Below are 16,415 nucleotides of genomic sequence, written 5' to 3'. Positions count from 1 at the left end.
ATTCAGGAACAATCGCAATAGACTACTTACGCTGCCTTCAAGGAACAAGAGAAAGCAGTGTGTCTTTACTTTATCTGCACTGGAGAGTACAGTTTTGCTGTAGTTCTGAAAAGAAATTAGTGATTGCTCTTCTCTCTCCTGTTCACCAGTGATGAACCGGAAGCACACAGCTAAAAAGACGACTTTTTGCTCAGGGTATGATGTTTTCTAATCTCTCTCTTAATAGCTCTTAATTCAGGAAGTAAGAACAGCAGCATTCCTGGCACACTGCTGCGCTAACTTTCTGCACAACCTTTTCCTATTTCTGCAAAATGCTTTTTCCATGCATAAAGTTACAAAAGCACAGAACTGTCAGACAACAGATTTATGGAAGCTTTCTACCAGAGCTGTGGTTTCCAGAACTTGGTGTTCCTTGCATTATTAGCAATCACTCTATTTTCAAGTAGCAGCAGCAACACATAATCCACTTGTGGCTGTTAATTCTTTTTGTTTTGTTTTCCATGGCTTCATACAAAATTTTTGGCTCACTGATCTACAGATTTCATCAAAGTAACTATATTTCCTTTTCAATTTTTCCTTTTGAGCTAATTAAAAAGTTATTTTATCAGCTGATTTCATCTGTAGACAGTCCTGTCTACAAAGAATACATAGCAGGATTTAACAATGTGTTGACCATCCCAATATTCTTCCTCTCTTGGAAAAGCAAGGAAGTAAAAAGATGCAGAAAACTAAACTGTTTAACCCTCTTCAACAGAAACTCAAGCTTTGAAATATCTTCAGTTTTTCTGTTCTCGTATTTAACTGTTATTTCAGTGTAAATGGCCTTGATCCTCCTTTCAGTAATACAACAGATAAGAACAACTTCCGCTGAAGTCAAAGCATGATCCAGATATTTCAGTATTCAAAAGACAGAATAAGTTGTTCATACAGTAAATCATTTTTTTCCCTCCTTTCTTGAATTTCCTCTTGTGGTATCCACAATATGAAATCTCTCTGTATCTTGAAAAGAACATAGACTAAAACAGGAATTTAGATGGGCTGAAGAGTTCTGAAGAGGGAAAATACAAAAATAATGACAACACTATATTCCAAGTTATTTTCACTCTACAGTTTCTAAAAATTAAATCATAGTTAACATTTTTGATAACATTTTTTCTCCTTTCAAAATTCTCTCCATTTTCATGCTTGTTACTGACAAAAAAATGACTAGAGCAAAGTGGTTATATCTTTAAATCACAGGAATCTTTTTCTAAAATAATCGTTTTCCAATTTAAAGAACTCATGGGAAAACTGTCTATTGAATCTTACAGTGATATTTTATTCATATATTTTCTTCTCTGCTCTCATCAGCCTTCTTTGCAAATCTGGAAACAGGAAGCATGACCCAGAACAGAGCCTGGTTATCACACTAAGATCACAGAACATGGTCACAGTACAGGTTAACAACTACCATTCAGTTCCCACAAATAACCCATTTGCACTATTTGCAGCCCACGCTGTAACAGACTATTCTTCAACAAACTGATTTGCAAGGTGAAATATGGAGTCCACAGTCACTGAGTCATGCCACTGGCTTTCCTGAGACCAGGACTTCCTCCCCGCCCCAGGACTAAGGGCCTGAATCAGTTGGGCTGTTTACACATACTAAACATCATGTATGCGACTGTGACTAACCCTAGTGAACACCCTCAGACAGTTTCAGGAGTGAAGTGGAAGTGGGGTGCCGGACAGTTTGCCGGACCAGGTTCTTGGAAGATGGACATACCAAACCACAACTGCTGATCCCATGTCTACCAGAGCTGTAGTAATAAAAGGTGCTACATATACTCGTTGCTATTTTTTACTACATATAAAACAGGTCATGTTTCACTTCCTTTTGTTCACAACTCGTTTTCATCTTTGCTTGTGACAAAAGGGAGATTCAGATGGACCCGACAGCACTGGCAACCCTGACCTCAGTTTGTGTGCCGCCTTTGCTGCCGCCCAGACCTCTGTCTCTGGATGCAGCCTGTGGCTCCTTGTCCCTTTACACTGGCCGAGGCCTCAGCCTGACCAGGAGTAAATAGTGGCCAAGGGCAGCAGCAGCCCAAACCCAGCTCTGCCCGTCTGCTTCCTCGCGTATTTCCCCAGGACACCAAAGCACAACAGCAGGTCTCAGACACGACAGGGGCCTGGGGAGAGGCAGAAGCAGAGCTGCCTACATGGGACCGATTGCTCAAGCGGGTGAAGGCGAAAGGAGAACCCTCCTCCCAGGATGACACCCGTCACCAAGCTTAACAACTAGTGATTTTAAAAAACATCTGCTCTCCCCCCTCCAGCCCAGGACAGGAGGCACCAAAAGCCCTTTGGCTATTCCAGCTGTTCAATTCCTGGAACACCACTCTGAGTTACTAACTTGAAGCCAGGCCTCGCCTCAGTGCCCGTGCCGCCCCAGCCCTGCGCACTCACGACTGTCGTGGCTGGCTGCTGCAGCTGCCTGCCTCACATCCTCCCTGAAGCCGAACAGATCGCTCAGCCCCTTCATTGCAGCCTTCAGGTCCTCTTTTTGCCTCTGACGGAAAGGGCCTCATGCAGGTGTGCTGAGGGAGGTGCTGGGCATTTGCCTGGGGTGTGTTTTCCCTGCTGCACTGAAAAACCGGTTCTAGGGTTGCAAATTGAGCCAAGCACGCCCAGGCAGCCTGCGGGCCTGGCAGCGCTCCCCCAGCACCGGCAGCACCTCCCCAGCATGCCTGCAGCACTGCCTTACACCAGCACTTGGCCGCAACGGCCTGAAGAGGGAAGGGCGAGCAGGAGCTTTAGGTATTTGCTTCAAAAGCCAGTGGGGACTAAATACACGGAGCTTTTGACATTAGCTAGGCAACATGCCACCCTTGCACAGTCCTCCCATAGCACAGAGCAAATTAAGCTGTTAGCCTTGGGACCAAATAGCAATTTACACATACAAACACAGGCACAAAGAGACAACCACAAAGACGCATTTAACCACCAAGAGGCATTTACTTCTGCAGCACTTCCCAGTCATCACACAAATGAGAAGCACTTTTGAAAGCAATGTCACAAGAAAACACAAGTGTGGATGCACACACGGGTGCGTGTGCTCACACAGTGGATCCTATAGCTTGCGTGGGCCCCTAGAGCTAGGGAGCTTTGTTACTAATTGCAGGGTAGTCATGGAGCTCTGTGCAGGCTGAAGGGCATTTTCTTGGGAAATTCCTCTTGGAGTTACTCTACCTTAGCCCAGTGTTAACTGGATCAGAGAGGGAGACTGCCTCTGTGCCCCTTGCAGGCCTGACTCACTCTTGGGATGCTAGAGACTGAGGTGCTTCTGGCAAGAATTATTTGGGGCAGAAACATGCACATAAGTAGTATTATCATGACACAGTTAATTTTCAGGTAGATGATACTCTCTTTTGTCCAAGTCCAATTGAAATAGATACATACATCGCCAAGGTTGAGTTTCAGTGAACTGACATCTTCTTGAGACCTATTTAATCAGAGAATTCTCAGCTTGTCTTGAAATTCCAACTCCACTATTACTTTTGCCTACTTAAACCAGCACTGATATTTCATTTTATGTAGATAATGGTCACCTCAGATTATACCATTGTCTTAACTTCTAAAATTATTAACACTATAAATAACCATGGTAACTTTAATCTGAAAGACTTGAAGTAGTTTGTAAACCAAACTAATCTGGATACAAAACTATTTGCTCAGATTCTGCTTATTGCACATAAATGGATTTCATAGTTCTTTTCTCCTTTCAACATTTTTGATACTGTCAGGCTGTGATGTACAATGTTCTTTACATGTGGTACACCTACGTTTCATAAGACAGTTTTTATCAACTGTACTCTAGTAGAGGAACTTTATTCAGCTGAAATATCAGTGTGAAAATAAACCCTGTGTGGCAAGAACAACTAGCTGCTTTAGCCATATGGAGATTTTGCTTTTACTCGCTTCCTGTGAGTCAAATGTTCCAGCACATCATCTTAAGAGGAAGAGCTTTAATTTTTTATGGGAACTGAACATGTAGTATGGGCCCACTGTTCGCAGTATTAATGCTCTTTCCCCACATGAAAGAAAAAGGACAACTTTAGAATTATTAGATTCACATCACACAGCTGACATCAAAGACATGATAGATCTGCAGCCTCAAACATAACCAGAGTTGCAGCATGAACCTCGAAACGAGGAACATAGTTGTACATATAGCCTGGAAACACCGTCTATCAGTTTCAGGTTCTAATTACTATCATACCGTATTATTATTTCATAGCTTATCTCTGTTCTCTTATTAACTTTTTCAGCTGTTTTATATACTCAGACTTTGCAAATACTAAGTTCACTGCATTCTTTATACTGCTGACCGCAACAGTGACTCTTTCAAAAGGCCCCAGCAACTTGCAGAAAAGACTGATGAGGAAACCACCCATACCAGACGGCAGAGCAAGGGACTACTGGAACATCTTCCTCACTTTTCTTCACAGGTTGCTCTCTCCCAGGAACCGAGAACACCAGGAATTCAGAGTATTTGTTAATATTGGAAGATAACAGTAATAATAAATACATAAATAAGTAAATCCAGTAAGAAGAAAAAAATGTGAAGTGAGACAAAAGCATGGCTGGAAATAGTGCATTAAGAAAAGGGAAGAAACAAAGATTAAGTCTTATAAAAGGAGGTGAGACCTGAAGCTAATGTCATGGCAGCAAGTATTAGATTTTAATGAAAAACATTAAATTCTGTAAGATTCTGAATCAACTGGCATATAAATTGTCATCCTGTGCAACTGTAGCACCCTGTAGTTACACTCTCCCCCCCCCCCCCCCAATCTCTTACTGTTACAACTAGACTAGCTGCTGTGGCTTGCCTTTCAAGCGCTCATTAGGACATTTATGGAGAAGCCTAATCTCAACTGGTGCTGCTGCATACCAACGGAAATAAGAAGAGATATGGTAGAGATCATACAAAACACTGGCTGGACAACAAACCAAGGGCACCTGCAGGCTGCTCCCTAGGCTCACTTGCAGGCAATGTGACTCTTGACAACTACGTTGATATAATCGCTTGCTTGGCTCTGCATGCTACAACATAAGAGACAGAGGAGGATGTTATAAACACGGCCATAATTCCAGTAAGAATTAAGCTACTGACAGAGTGATTCCAGCCCAAACTCTGCCCTGCTGAAGTTCCTACCTGTAGAATTATTGTCACTTTAAAGATCAACTTCAGGAGCTTTGAGAACAGCATAAGCAACAGTTTACCTATATTCCCAGTATGAAGAACTGGACGTTTTCCAAACCTCCAACCTTTCCAGATATAAAGAATCTATCAAACTCCCAGGTCAGACAACTAATAAACTTGAACAGAATGGGTGACTCTGATATCCAACCACAGTAAGACATTCTACAGACAGATAAATGAGGCTATTATTATAGACAGCAGCAAACAGATTCAACATGAAAATGCTATTCTGTAAGTTTTTATGTACTGGTGATTTACGAGATAAACTCAAACGAGTCTTCTACTGGTCAGGGAGAGGCTTGTCTATGACTGTCCTAGTTACGTCAAGCACATACTCCTTAGAAAAAAATGCTCTGTGGCCACGCACGTTGTCTGCATTTCTCTTCTTCAGACATGGTAGAGAGAAGATTGTTAGATCACAGAAGCATCATCCTTTTCTCTGTCATATATAATTAGAAGAGAAATTCAAGATGATATATGTATACACCCACCGTAAGTAACAGATACTCACACTACACTCAAATTCTCATCTGTTGCCATCCTACCTCATTCAAGTGCTTCAGAGCAGTTGTCATTAGCACTGTTGATTTAGTAAATGTGGAACGGCTCACACACAGGAATAACCTATACCGTAAGTTAGACCCAGGCAAGCCATAAAGAACTTTCTGGATGTTAATGAAAGCAGATTCTAAGTTAAGGTCAGGTATTACCAATGTAACACACAGGTATTATATACATACACATACATGTGCACTGAGAAAAATGCAAGACAGAAAATATTCACTTGCACAGTTTTCTCCGTAAGGGTGGGGGAAGAGGGGGGAGAATAAAGAAAAAACACACAAAACATGACAGAAAGTTATGACATTACTTAATCCTGCACTGAAGGCCTCCTTCAGATAAAAACACTAATTAAGTGCTGTATAACAACTTACATGGAATAAAAATAATGCTTCTGTTTCAAGTTGTAATAAATATTTTGCATGGAAAACATTAAAACAATTTCACCAGGAATCTTCTGTAAATATACAGAATCACTTTTCTAAAAGGTAGTAACATTTTATACACATCTCAAATATGGACATTTCTTTCTTTAGAATAATACTGTGAGTTTTATTTCTATATTAGCTCTAAGATACTCCACGATTTAAATTTTCAATACTCTAAGATAACTCTATGACACTTTTGTAGAGATGATAAAATAACTTCCTAGGCTAAGACAGACTTACTTTATTTGTTCAAACATTTACAGTAGGGTTTTTTTTGTGCAAGTAATGCACAAATAAAAATCTAAATTTGAAAGAAATACACACAAACAAAGGGAAGATAATAATCACATTTTACATGTTTAATGAATCAGACGTTATCATGTGACAGTGAGGTACAGCCCAGCATCTAGTGTAACAGTCAAATAATGACTTAAGAGACAGCATACAGACAGATGTAGGCTAATTATGGGACAGATGTTCACTTTCTAAACAGCAGTGGCAACTTAAGCTATTGCTCCCCCAGTTGCTTTTATGTCTCTCCAACCAAAAGTTGCCATCCCCCAGCTCCATCAGCAGGACAGCACATGCTGAATGCTCACTGACCTGCTTTAGACAAAGTCAACTGAGCTAGCTTACACAGCAGCCTGAACCAGTCCAGCTGATTTGGTCCAAAGCAGATTAGGGAGCACTGACATGAATTCAAATGACAGAGCTGTGGGCATAGCGGCTTCTGGCAAATGAGTAGAGATGAGGAGGTAGAGACGGTGAATTTTTAAATCATTCCAGCAAATTGGGAAGTGAAGAAGCAGATTCTGGACCTAACCAGAGCATCCAGAACAGATCACGTACATATTTGTTTGGAAAGGGAAAAAAGAAAAACCCCCAAAAAACAGAAAAATCAAAAACACAGAGTAATCCCAATACAGTTAAGCAACAAAACAGATGCTTTTATCACCACCATTTCCTTAAAGACTATGCAATTTAAAAATCACTTCATATTTTGTCAAGGGCTCGTCATTGTTTGTATAACTTTAAGAAGTATGCTACCATCATAAATTATTTGCTTGATAAATATTATTTAATTATAATAAAATATCTACAAATAAGCAATCTGGTGTGAAGAGGAAAATATCTTAACAGAATAGTTTAAATATTTGCACTTCACAGCTTTCCCCTTCCACACACGTACTTATAAAATAGAGTTTATTAAAAAATACAAAACACTTTTCAAAGAGAAATATGAGTAATAATAAGAAAGTTGCTTCATTTCAGCATCATGAATATTTACATGTCATTCATATTATTAGTACACTATAAGACTTTCTAGAGTGAATTTACTGCCACTGAAAGGTATCGACTTGACAGTTCCAAAGAAACCCAAAGTTCTCTGTCTCTTTTGAAAGGCCAAGGATCAAACAGTGTACATCTGACTAACGTAGAGGCATCATTTTCTCATCAACAGGTTTATTACATTTTTTTTAAATCCCTGAAATCATTTTGTATCTCATAAGACTGAGCCTGTCAGGGTTGGCGCATCACCTCTAATTGAAATAATTTCCAGGGACTACAGCGGAAACTTGCCTGAGCTCTGAATTCTTGCTCTTTTCCTCTGAAACTGCAAGGCCGACCATTTTTGTCTCAACTGAGGTAACAAATGTTCATAAGAACTGAAATCAGGAAACCCACCTCTCCTTTACTATAACACAGCTGATACCACAATTCGGTTTGGTGCTGAATTGCCAGAGAAAGCACAAGCCAGAGTCAGTACATCTGTCACATGCAACACAGCACCAGGCCTGGCAGAGATGCTAGCACGGGTCTGCGATGAGGGCCCTCACGTGAGCCCAGCCTGGCACCCTAGCTAACGATGCCTGCTTGCTCAGGCAGTTGCCCTGCCAGCTTGCTCAGAGGCAGCTCTAACCTCCCTGCTCTGTCTGTCGAACACCAGAGACAACCCATGAGACTGCTGGTGACTCCAACAAAGGAGTTTCACATTTTCAATGTAAACAAACAAAAACTAAGTGCTAGCAAATTTTCTCAGAAACAACTGAGAAAATTGTATTATTCTCAAAAAAATTAGATGACCTCAGTTGTCTTCTACCTCAATCATCATCTTTTTATACAATCGTGCAATGACTTCGAAGAGACAGTCATCTGACTCAAGCCTACCACTGATGCTAAGTTAATTTGCAGTCATGAAACATTATGAAATACTTCATACATTGCTATATAGTCATTTAAAAAACATTTCAATTGTATGCTTGGAATTGCTTGACTTGGCCTTTTTTGATACTGACTGTGAAGTTGCAAGTCCAGACCTAAAGTTAAAGAAAAAAATAAATAAATAAGAGGGAAACATGCACAACACATTCACACAACTTTAGAAAACTGAATAACTTGATAGCATTATTATTTTAAAATAAGAGTTGTGTGATCAGTTTCCAGAAAACCCTTACCTTTTTGCTCCTTGTGATGGATTTGTACACTGTTGTCCTCTACTTAAACTTCCTAAAAATAATTGGGAACAACCAAAATGAATTACTTATACAGCAAGAATGCTGTGGAAAACGCATGCCTAGCAAAACTTTTAAAAGAATAGTTCCAGGTAAAGCTTTTCCTTCCCATTCTTTTCTGACGTATCTGAACTCAATCTCTCTCAAGAAGTAGGTAACATTTTATTATCTGCAGTTTCAGCACTGCCAGTTACAGTAACATATTTAAAACAGAAAAAGCAGAAACCTTTAGTTATTGAATTTTAAGGGATTAATTTGAACGCTATTGCAGTTTCCATAAATATTTCAGTAGAATGTAGTTGATTTTCAAGCTGGTTATTGAAAACTATGTTTTTAAATTGTTTATCCTTTAGGGGAAAAAGAATCTTTACTAACAGGAAGATTTTCATTTAAAACAAAGCCTGTCTGCACAGCTAACAACAATACTGCTTATAAAATTTTCCTTGTAAAAGATTCATATTGTAAGTCTTAACTGTGTTCTAATAATTTTAACACATTAGCATTTTAATTTTATCTTATTAAGCTCCCAAGCTAGATGAGAAACAAGGCATTTTAAGCAGCTACAAAAATACCCATGCATGGCCTCTAATCTTGTCAAAAAATTCTTCATTGTCATAACCCCCAAATTAACTCTTCACCAAAAAGAGAAGCCGCTTGAGTAAATATGCTATTGGCTTGGCATGCTACAAGTGCAGTTATGCGATACATTTATTGGTGGAAAAAAAAAAAGGGTTTGCAAGTTCCTGCCTTTATGCTTTAGTTCACAACCTCTTTGTTTTTGCCAACACATTACTTAATGGAACTTTTCTGTCATCTGAATGAAATGATCCAGGTTAAAAACATTTTCACTGATAGAAATTTCAGAGTGACCTTACAAACATCTTTCTGAGCATGGTTGGGGGGATAACAACCATGGGATTGGACAGAAATGAGTAGTAATTCCTACATCACCTTCACCACAAAAGAAAATATACTGTGTAACTACCACCTCATTCATAAATCTAATTTGTCATTGAAAGGAATTTGGTATTTTTATTTAAAACGATTTACTTTTACACAGACTTTACTCAAATTAATTTGTGGCAACAATCTCAAAGCCCTGAAAAGTTCAAAGTATACAATAAACAAATTATTTTTATTACACAAATAAGTAATTTGAACAATCAAATAAATCTTAATGTGCATACTCACCAACTCTGTTTGAATCTTCTGTATCGTAAGTCTTAGTAGGACAATCATTTTTTTCTGTCAGCTCCTGGATAATGCCTTTATTTAAGCAGATATCCACATGTCTATTAAATGACATAAGACTAGTGGTTTTCTGCTCTAAATTACAAACTGGACAAACAAGAACATTGTCTTCTTTGGCTTCAAAGAAACAGGATGAACTAGTTTCTTCTGTATTCTCAGTCTTTTCAGGATGGTCTGTACTCTCCAGAGGAATTCTTTTGGGAAGAAGACACTGTTTTATACACACATTTCTAGCCATAACACTGAGCTGGCTAGGCTGTCTTTCTTCACGAGGTTTATCAACTACTATCTGAGATAATTTTTCTGTGCTATTGCTAGCAGAGTTGCCAGATGTACTTGCTGACTGGCATGTACCTGCCAACTGATCTGTTTTATTGTTCTGACATACCTCAACATTTTCATTTTTACAGTATGGAAAAAAGTTAAATGTATTTTCTTTTGAATTCTCATTCTTTGATATTTCTACAGTATCTTTAACAAGACCCCCAGCAAGACACTCATCAATATGTCTGTTAAGCTCTTCCAAATTACTGCTTCTTTGCTCCTCAAAACAAACAGGGCAGGTGAAGATCTTACACACAGTAGAATTCTGTATGGCTGTGACTTCGTCCGTTTCTTCCACAAAATTTGTGGATGATTTCCTATCACAAAAGAGCTGCTTATCTACTGTTTCATTTAGAAGAAGATCCTCACTGTTTTGTTGCCTTGCAGCTCGCTTTTTATCAAAAAAACTCCCTCTGGGAGTTGCTTCTGAATTTTCTGTGCAGTATTCTTGGTTGGATTTCCCTGGCCCAAGCTTAAGAAAACTGATATCTTTTCCTGATTTTAGAAAACTTTTAATGCTTTTTTGTTGGTATTTCTTCTCTTCTTCACTTAGAAATCCCGATACTCGTACACCTAATGATGAAAAACAAAAGTTGCAATTTATAATACCGATTTTATGAAATTTTGATATTAGTACTTAATGAATACCTTTCTCAGGTATACAACCACTCGATAAAAGTGCACCTGAACTCTAAAGAGAAGCTATACTACCTGCAAAGGCTGACAGCGGATCACAAGATCCATACAACTGTATTATCACGCCTGAAGACCTGCCCAATTCTATCATTAATTTCAGAACCCATGAAGTATTAACTGATTGCACTATAATGGGAGGCTATAAACTTAATAGTTATGTAGAATGAAGTCTGAAAGATAGTTCTGCATGAAATTTTCCCATCAAAATATTTTTTCCTTCAGCATATTTTAACAGAACAAATAAGTTTTATATATCATTGGATGGTTCAAATAGAAAAATGTATAATCACTTGAAGTATGTGGATCTTAGAATCCAAACATACAATTTATTTCTGCAAGAAATCTGGTAGCTTCTGTCAAAACACAGCATCTTCAAGTTAGAAGCACTTTTATTTAAGGCTTTTGTTTCTAAAAGCAGTTACAGACAGAAGCTAGTTGCTGCTGTGGAACAAAGCAGATTTAAATGCTCTTTTAAGGCAGCAGAATTAAAGACTGCTATGCATTAAGTTTTTGCTCTCATGCTGACCTGTACATTGGTCCGGGGGTAACAGATGGTAGGAAAGATACAACCTCAGATAGTGAAACAATACTGAGTCACTATTTAGCACTCCAGAATTGCTCCACTTTGCAAAAACTACCAGAGTAATGGAAAAAGGATAAATCAATTTAGACTAATTTTACTTCAGAGCACAGGCTACTATCTTGATACACGGTAAGTTCTAACTCTAAAAAGGAAGAAGTTTAAAATAGTATACCCATAAGTCTTATCCGTAAAGGATGAGGAGAAACAGTATCAATTTCTGTTCCTAACAAGTCTTTAGCGACAGCAAATATTTCCTCCTCAGTAGAAACAGAAGATGGCACAGTTGAAGCTCTTGTTTTTACTTCAAAATTCACATTCTTCAGCTTCAGGGTAACAGTTTTACCCTACAAAAGAAAGTTAAATGTATACCACATGGCACAGAAACAATTCTCATGTAGCTTCTATAAAGGCGTTAAAGCCATAATCAAGACTCTACCCTTATTTGGGTATGGCAAGGGGCATTGCCAAGGACTTGTCTGTAAAATTCTGCACTTGCTCCTAAACTGCTGTCAAAGCCAAATTCTCTAAACTGGTTCATTTGGCTATGGTCCCCAGCAGACCATCTGCCAACAGTGCATAGTCAATACATTTCATGCTCTGGCTGCAGCCAGAACTTCTCTCCCTGCCTATCACAAATATATTTCCCAACCTGGGCACTTTCAGCACCAGTTATCTCAACCTTGCTGGGAAAATGAGTAAGGATCCTTAGGTGATATCCAATGAAGGGTCTGCTGAAAACTTCCTCCTGCATGGTGCTATCAGAACAACACATAGCACCTGTACACGTAAATGCACATACGCAATTCAGTAACCACACAGTAATTCTCAGAATTAGTATTCTGCTAATCTTTTTTTTCAAATATAAATCCCTTGGCAACACTTTCAAAACCATTTGTGTCACTTAGCATGTCCATCCAAACGTAAATAAATGGTTTGTTCCGGTGCTTTTGAAAGTTTTCCCTTTGTCCTTCACAGCCAATGATTTCCCTTTCTACTTGTTATCTTTGGGGACAACTTTTTATGGCTGAAGATGGCTAAACAGAATTTTTTCAGGTCTTGAATGTTATTTCTTGCTTTACCATGAAGACCTCTATAGAAAATATGAACTGTTCTTTCCAAAGAATAAACAGAAATTGGGGGAGAAGAACTACAGAGACTGTTCATACCATTAAATGGTATGAATACCTTTTCAGCAAGTGTAGGACACATGAACTTTTTAGAATTACATTATAGGCTATCAACTGGATCCATCCATCCATACAATACATGACAGAACACAGTCCTTTAAACACATCAGAATTAAATGGTTGGCCAGAGCACAGGTTCCACTCTTTTCTGCAGCTTTATTTGTATATTAGCATTGCTTTCTAGCAAAAAATGTCTTATATGCCAAATATCTTGGTGAGTTAGTTTAAGTTTTCACAGATATTATTAAACAGCCATCTGAGCAAAATCACATGTCTGTCTAAATCATGTGCAAGTTAAAGAATGGAATCTTTCGAAGACAGAATGCAGGGTAAGATGCTGCTGAAAGCATTCACGCTAACACTGCACTTAAACTTGAGTGCCAAGTGTTGTCTTTCTGCAAGTAAATAGAGAGTAACATAAATACCTTAAGTCCCTCTTTCTGTAACTCTTGAGCCAGGTCTCTACAAAGTTCTCGACACAAGCTGTACTGATCTTCTGCTATGTTAATTTCACTGAATGTTCTAAGATAAAGATAAGATTTTTTTCAGTATGAATCCTCAAATTTATTCAGTGACTGCTATCTAAAAAATATTTTTTTAACACTTGAACAAAACTACATCAGAAGAAGGTTGTATGGATTTAAGTGTTGGCTTCAAAGGCAGAATGAACATTAACGTGAATATTATACAGAAAGATCTACGCCCATGTATTTAAAAAAAGATTGCAACCCCCTCCAAATAATTTGGCATTTCAACTTCTCATGCAGTATTTGAAAATGTATCAGATTTAAGCTCATTAATGCTTAAATATTTACATGAGAGAATACTAACACCAACTGAATTCATGGAGCCAGCCAAGTCATTTGTATATGATCTCCTTTGTACAGTGCTGTGTAACATCAGAAGAAAGAAAGGATTAAAAAGTCAATCTCTGAGCCAAGTAGCAGAAATAAATAATGCAGATGCTAAGAAAAAGGTTGCCAGCTAGGATAATTATGGCTAGCCTCAGAGGAGGAAAAACTAGCTTTCTGCCAAAAATATTGCTTACTGCCTTCCCAAGAGATCCTTAGCAGGGGAATTACAGGTTTTTCTTTTTCGGTGTATATCTGCCTTTCAGTAATAACTGGAGAGGAAAGGTGACCTTTAGCCAGTAGTGGTTTTAAGGGAAGCTGGTAGCAAAACTGATGTCTGCCAGGTGCTTTTGGGAAGGTCTCACAGATCCACTGTTTCATGCTAGCCTTTGTATTTAGGAACAAGAGGTCCCTAAACTTGTGGATATCACACCTCTAAGTAACATTCAGGTTTACCTGACTGTATTGAAAAGTCACCCCCTATTATGATTCGCATTCCCCTAAGAATGGTTGTAGGTTGCCAAAATAACTAAGGATGAACATTCTACTGTGGGTTCTATAACATTATCAAAGTGCTATAAATTATCCAGCTAGTGGTATACACTGCACAAGGGTGCAGTGATTGGCAGCATGGCAATGCTGCAGTAATTGGGAAGCTGTAAAAACAGTAGTTTTGAAAGGGGCAGGATAGAGGGTGTTGTTGCAGGCCCATCTCTTCCCCCCATACAACTAACTGTATAATTTAGCAGCTCATCTACCTCACTGGTCTAAACCCATCTCTCTCAGGCAGGAGAGATGAAGGGAAGAAAGACAGAAGGGTACAAGAGGCTACCCAGATTATCCATCTGCCTCCAAACTAGCACACGACTACAGCTCTGTATTTCTCGGCTCTGGTGGCACCAAACCTTCTAGGGCTTGCTTAGGCGGCCCACAACTATTCTGTTGCATCAGAAGAAGCAGATAAGAAACAACAACAGGGAAGAGAAGGCATCAGATTTTTCTCAATTTCTCTTTGAAAAATTGAAGGATACTAAGCAAGAATGGGGAGAAGACATGGAAACTTTCAAGAAGATTGCCTAAGCTTGTGAAGTTGTAGCTATGATCTCAAGCATGAGATTATACTGGGACTATGCAAACTGGGAAAATATAGGCTGGGAAAAGAAAGAGAAGACATGAAAGAAAAAACATTAGAAAGTGGCTGGTAACCCAGAAAAATATCTTGGCAAAACTCATCACAGGAAGTCACATATAATGCGCTTACCTTGGCATAAAATAGAAACATGCCAAAAAACTATATAGACTTCCAGGTTGTCTGTCATGATATAAAGCCCTTTGTGAGGCAATGAGATATATCTGTCAACTGTATACGGAAAAGTATATGTCATCCATAGAAACGAATACTGATGTCCTGTATTCATTAAATCAGGTGGTAAAATGGAAAAGACCAGGGGTGGGGGGTACATAACAGTCTTTAAACACACAAAAAGGTTTTGCAAAGAGGGAGGAAAGAAACTGTTCCTCAGGTCAACCAGGGCTTAACTTAATGGACTTAACTTGCAGCAAGGGTGCTCCAAATCAGATACTAGTTAAGCAGATTTATCCTAATTGCAAAGACAACAAAGCACTGGAATAGCTTATCTATGGGAGTTCTCAGGTTTCTCTAGAAATCTTTTCTATGATCTTAGGACTGCAGATATTCCTTTAGAATGTAATCAGAACAACAACAGTAAAAAACTGGAACATATTAAAGACATTAAACTAGAACATACAAAATATTCAAATCCTTATATTCCCATTGTATATTATGGCTTAAAGACCATTTTGATGCATTAAAGGCACTAGGAGAAGCAGATAATGAAAAAACAGAACAGATAAATAGACAGGAGTAACTCCATAAAATTCTGAAGGAAAAAAAATCGGAATTAAATTTGATAATCTGATGTAGTGAACTCACTGAATGTGCAATTAGCTTTTTAACACAAGCAGATACATGGTAAAGTTATTTGACTAGAAAAACTTTACACTAGTTGGTATTAAGTAGGTTTAGTGATTAAGTAGGATTAGTGATTAAAGGCATACCTTTCAGTGCTCATACTTTTTCTTTCTCCATCCCTTTAAAAAGAAAAAATATTTTATATACTCACTTTATTTAGAATTACTGTCTTTTTAAGAAACTCTGAGTCAAACAACTGTGTCTTAATAAGTAACAGCAACCCTTCCCATAGTCTGGATATTAGCTTTTTCTACAAATCTTGTATATCAAGTTTAAAGAGAGTGCAAAAAGGAAACTATATTTCTTCATAAAGCTTAATCTACTATAGATGAAGCAGAGTCGTAGAATAGTCACGGATGTCAATAAAAATTTAAAGTTTGTAAAATTACTCAACCTTCTCCATTATTAGGAGTCTGCTGAGTTAAAAACAAAGCTAACAAAAACAAATTACAAATCCTATACTGTCTTATCAAGCTATATACTGTGAAGTACTTTGATAAAAATCCTAAACATACTATGAATGTTTAGGATTCTTTTCCGAGGGATTCATCTGAGGGATTAGTTTGCTTTCTTTCTTAGACTATCACCCTTTTTAAAGAGGATGAATAGGTTTTTTTCCTCATATTTGTTTTGTTCTTTTAACTGAGCATCCCTTAACAATTCTTCTTTATAAAAGGATTCCCCAGATTTTCTTTTTAATTTTTTTCTGTTTATAAGTACAAGAAATAACAAATTTGGTATGCTCACATTTTCCTAAAAGAAGCTGGTCAAAGACAATGACCA

The 16,415-nt window shown here is 38.2% G+C and overlaps 2 protein-coding genes across 20 annotated transcripts in view; both read right to left on the bottom strand.

The window, feature by feature from the left end:
* LOC135325149 (ankyrin repeat and death domain-containing protein 1B-like) overlaps positions 1-2,922 on the bottom strand; it is a 34,170-nt gene extending 31,248 nt beyond the window's left edge. For 2 of the 5 annotated variants that reach the window (XM_064502830.1, XM_064502829.1), the window contains exon 1: positions 2,449-2,921. In XM_064502830.1, the coding sequence (XP_064358900.1) occupies positions 2,449-2,524 (76 nt within the window). In that variant the 5' untranslated portion in view covers positions 2,525-2,921. Of the gene's footprint in view, positions 1-2,395 lie in introns of all 5 variants that reach the window. The other 3 variants (XM_064502831.1, XM_064502828.1, XM_064502832.1) reach the window with 3 other exon arrangements.
* Positions 2,923-6,572: 3,650 nt separating this feature from the next.
* The window catches only part of LOC112987028 (DNA polymerase kappa), a 37,179-nt gene continuing 27,336 nt past the window's right edge, over positions 6,573-16,415 (bottom strand). For all 15 annotated transcript variants that reach the window (XM_026106675.2, XM_026106682.2, XM_026106676.2 and 12 more), the window contains 6 exons: positions 15,719-15,751; positions 13,214-13,310; positions 11,774-11,945; positions 9,939-10,895; positions 8,691-8,742; positions 6,573-8,552 (listed from right to left, as the gene is read on the bottom strand). In XM_026106675.2, coding sequence (XP_025962460.1) covers positions 8,468-8,552; positions 8,691-8,742; positions 9,939-10,895; positions 11,774-11,945; positions 13,214-13,310; positions 15,719-15,751 — 1,396 coding nt within the window. In that variant the 3' untranslated portion in view covers positions 6,573-8,467. The remainder of the gene's footprint in view (positions 8,553-8,690; positions 8,743-9,938; positions 10,896-11,773; positions 11,946-13,213; positions 13,311-15,718; positions 15,752-16,415) is intronic.

This window comes from Dromaius novaehollandiae, chromosome Z (assembly GCF_036370855.1).
Source record: "Dromaius novaehollandiae isolate bDroNov1 chromosome Z, bDroNov1.hap1, whole genome shotgun sequence".
Classification (NCBI taxonomy): domain Eukaryota; kingdom Metazoa; phylum Chordata; class Aves; order Casuariiformes; family Dromaiidae; genus Dromaius; species Dromaius novaehollandiae.
Note: the sequence above shows the minus strand (reverse complement) of the source record. Positions and strands in the feature narration are given on the sequence as shown.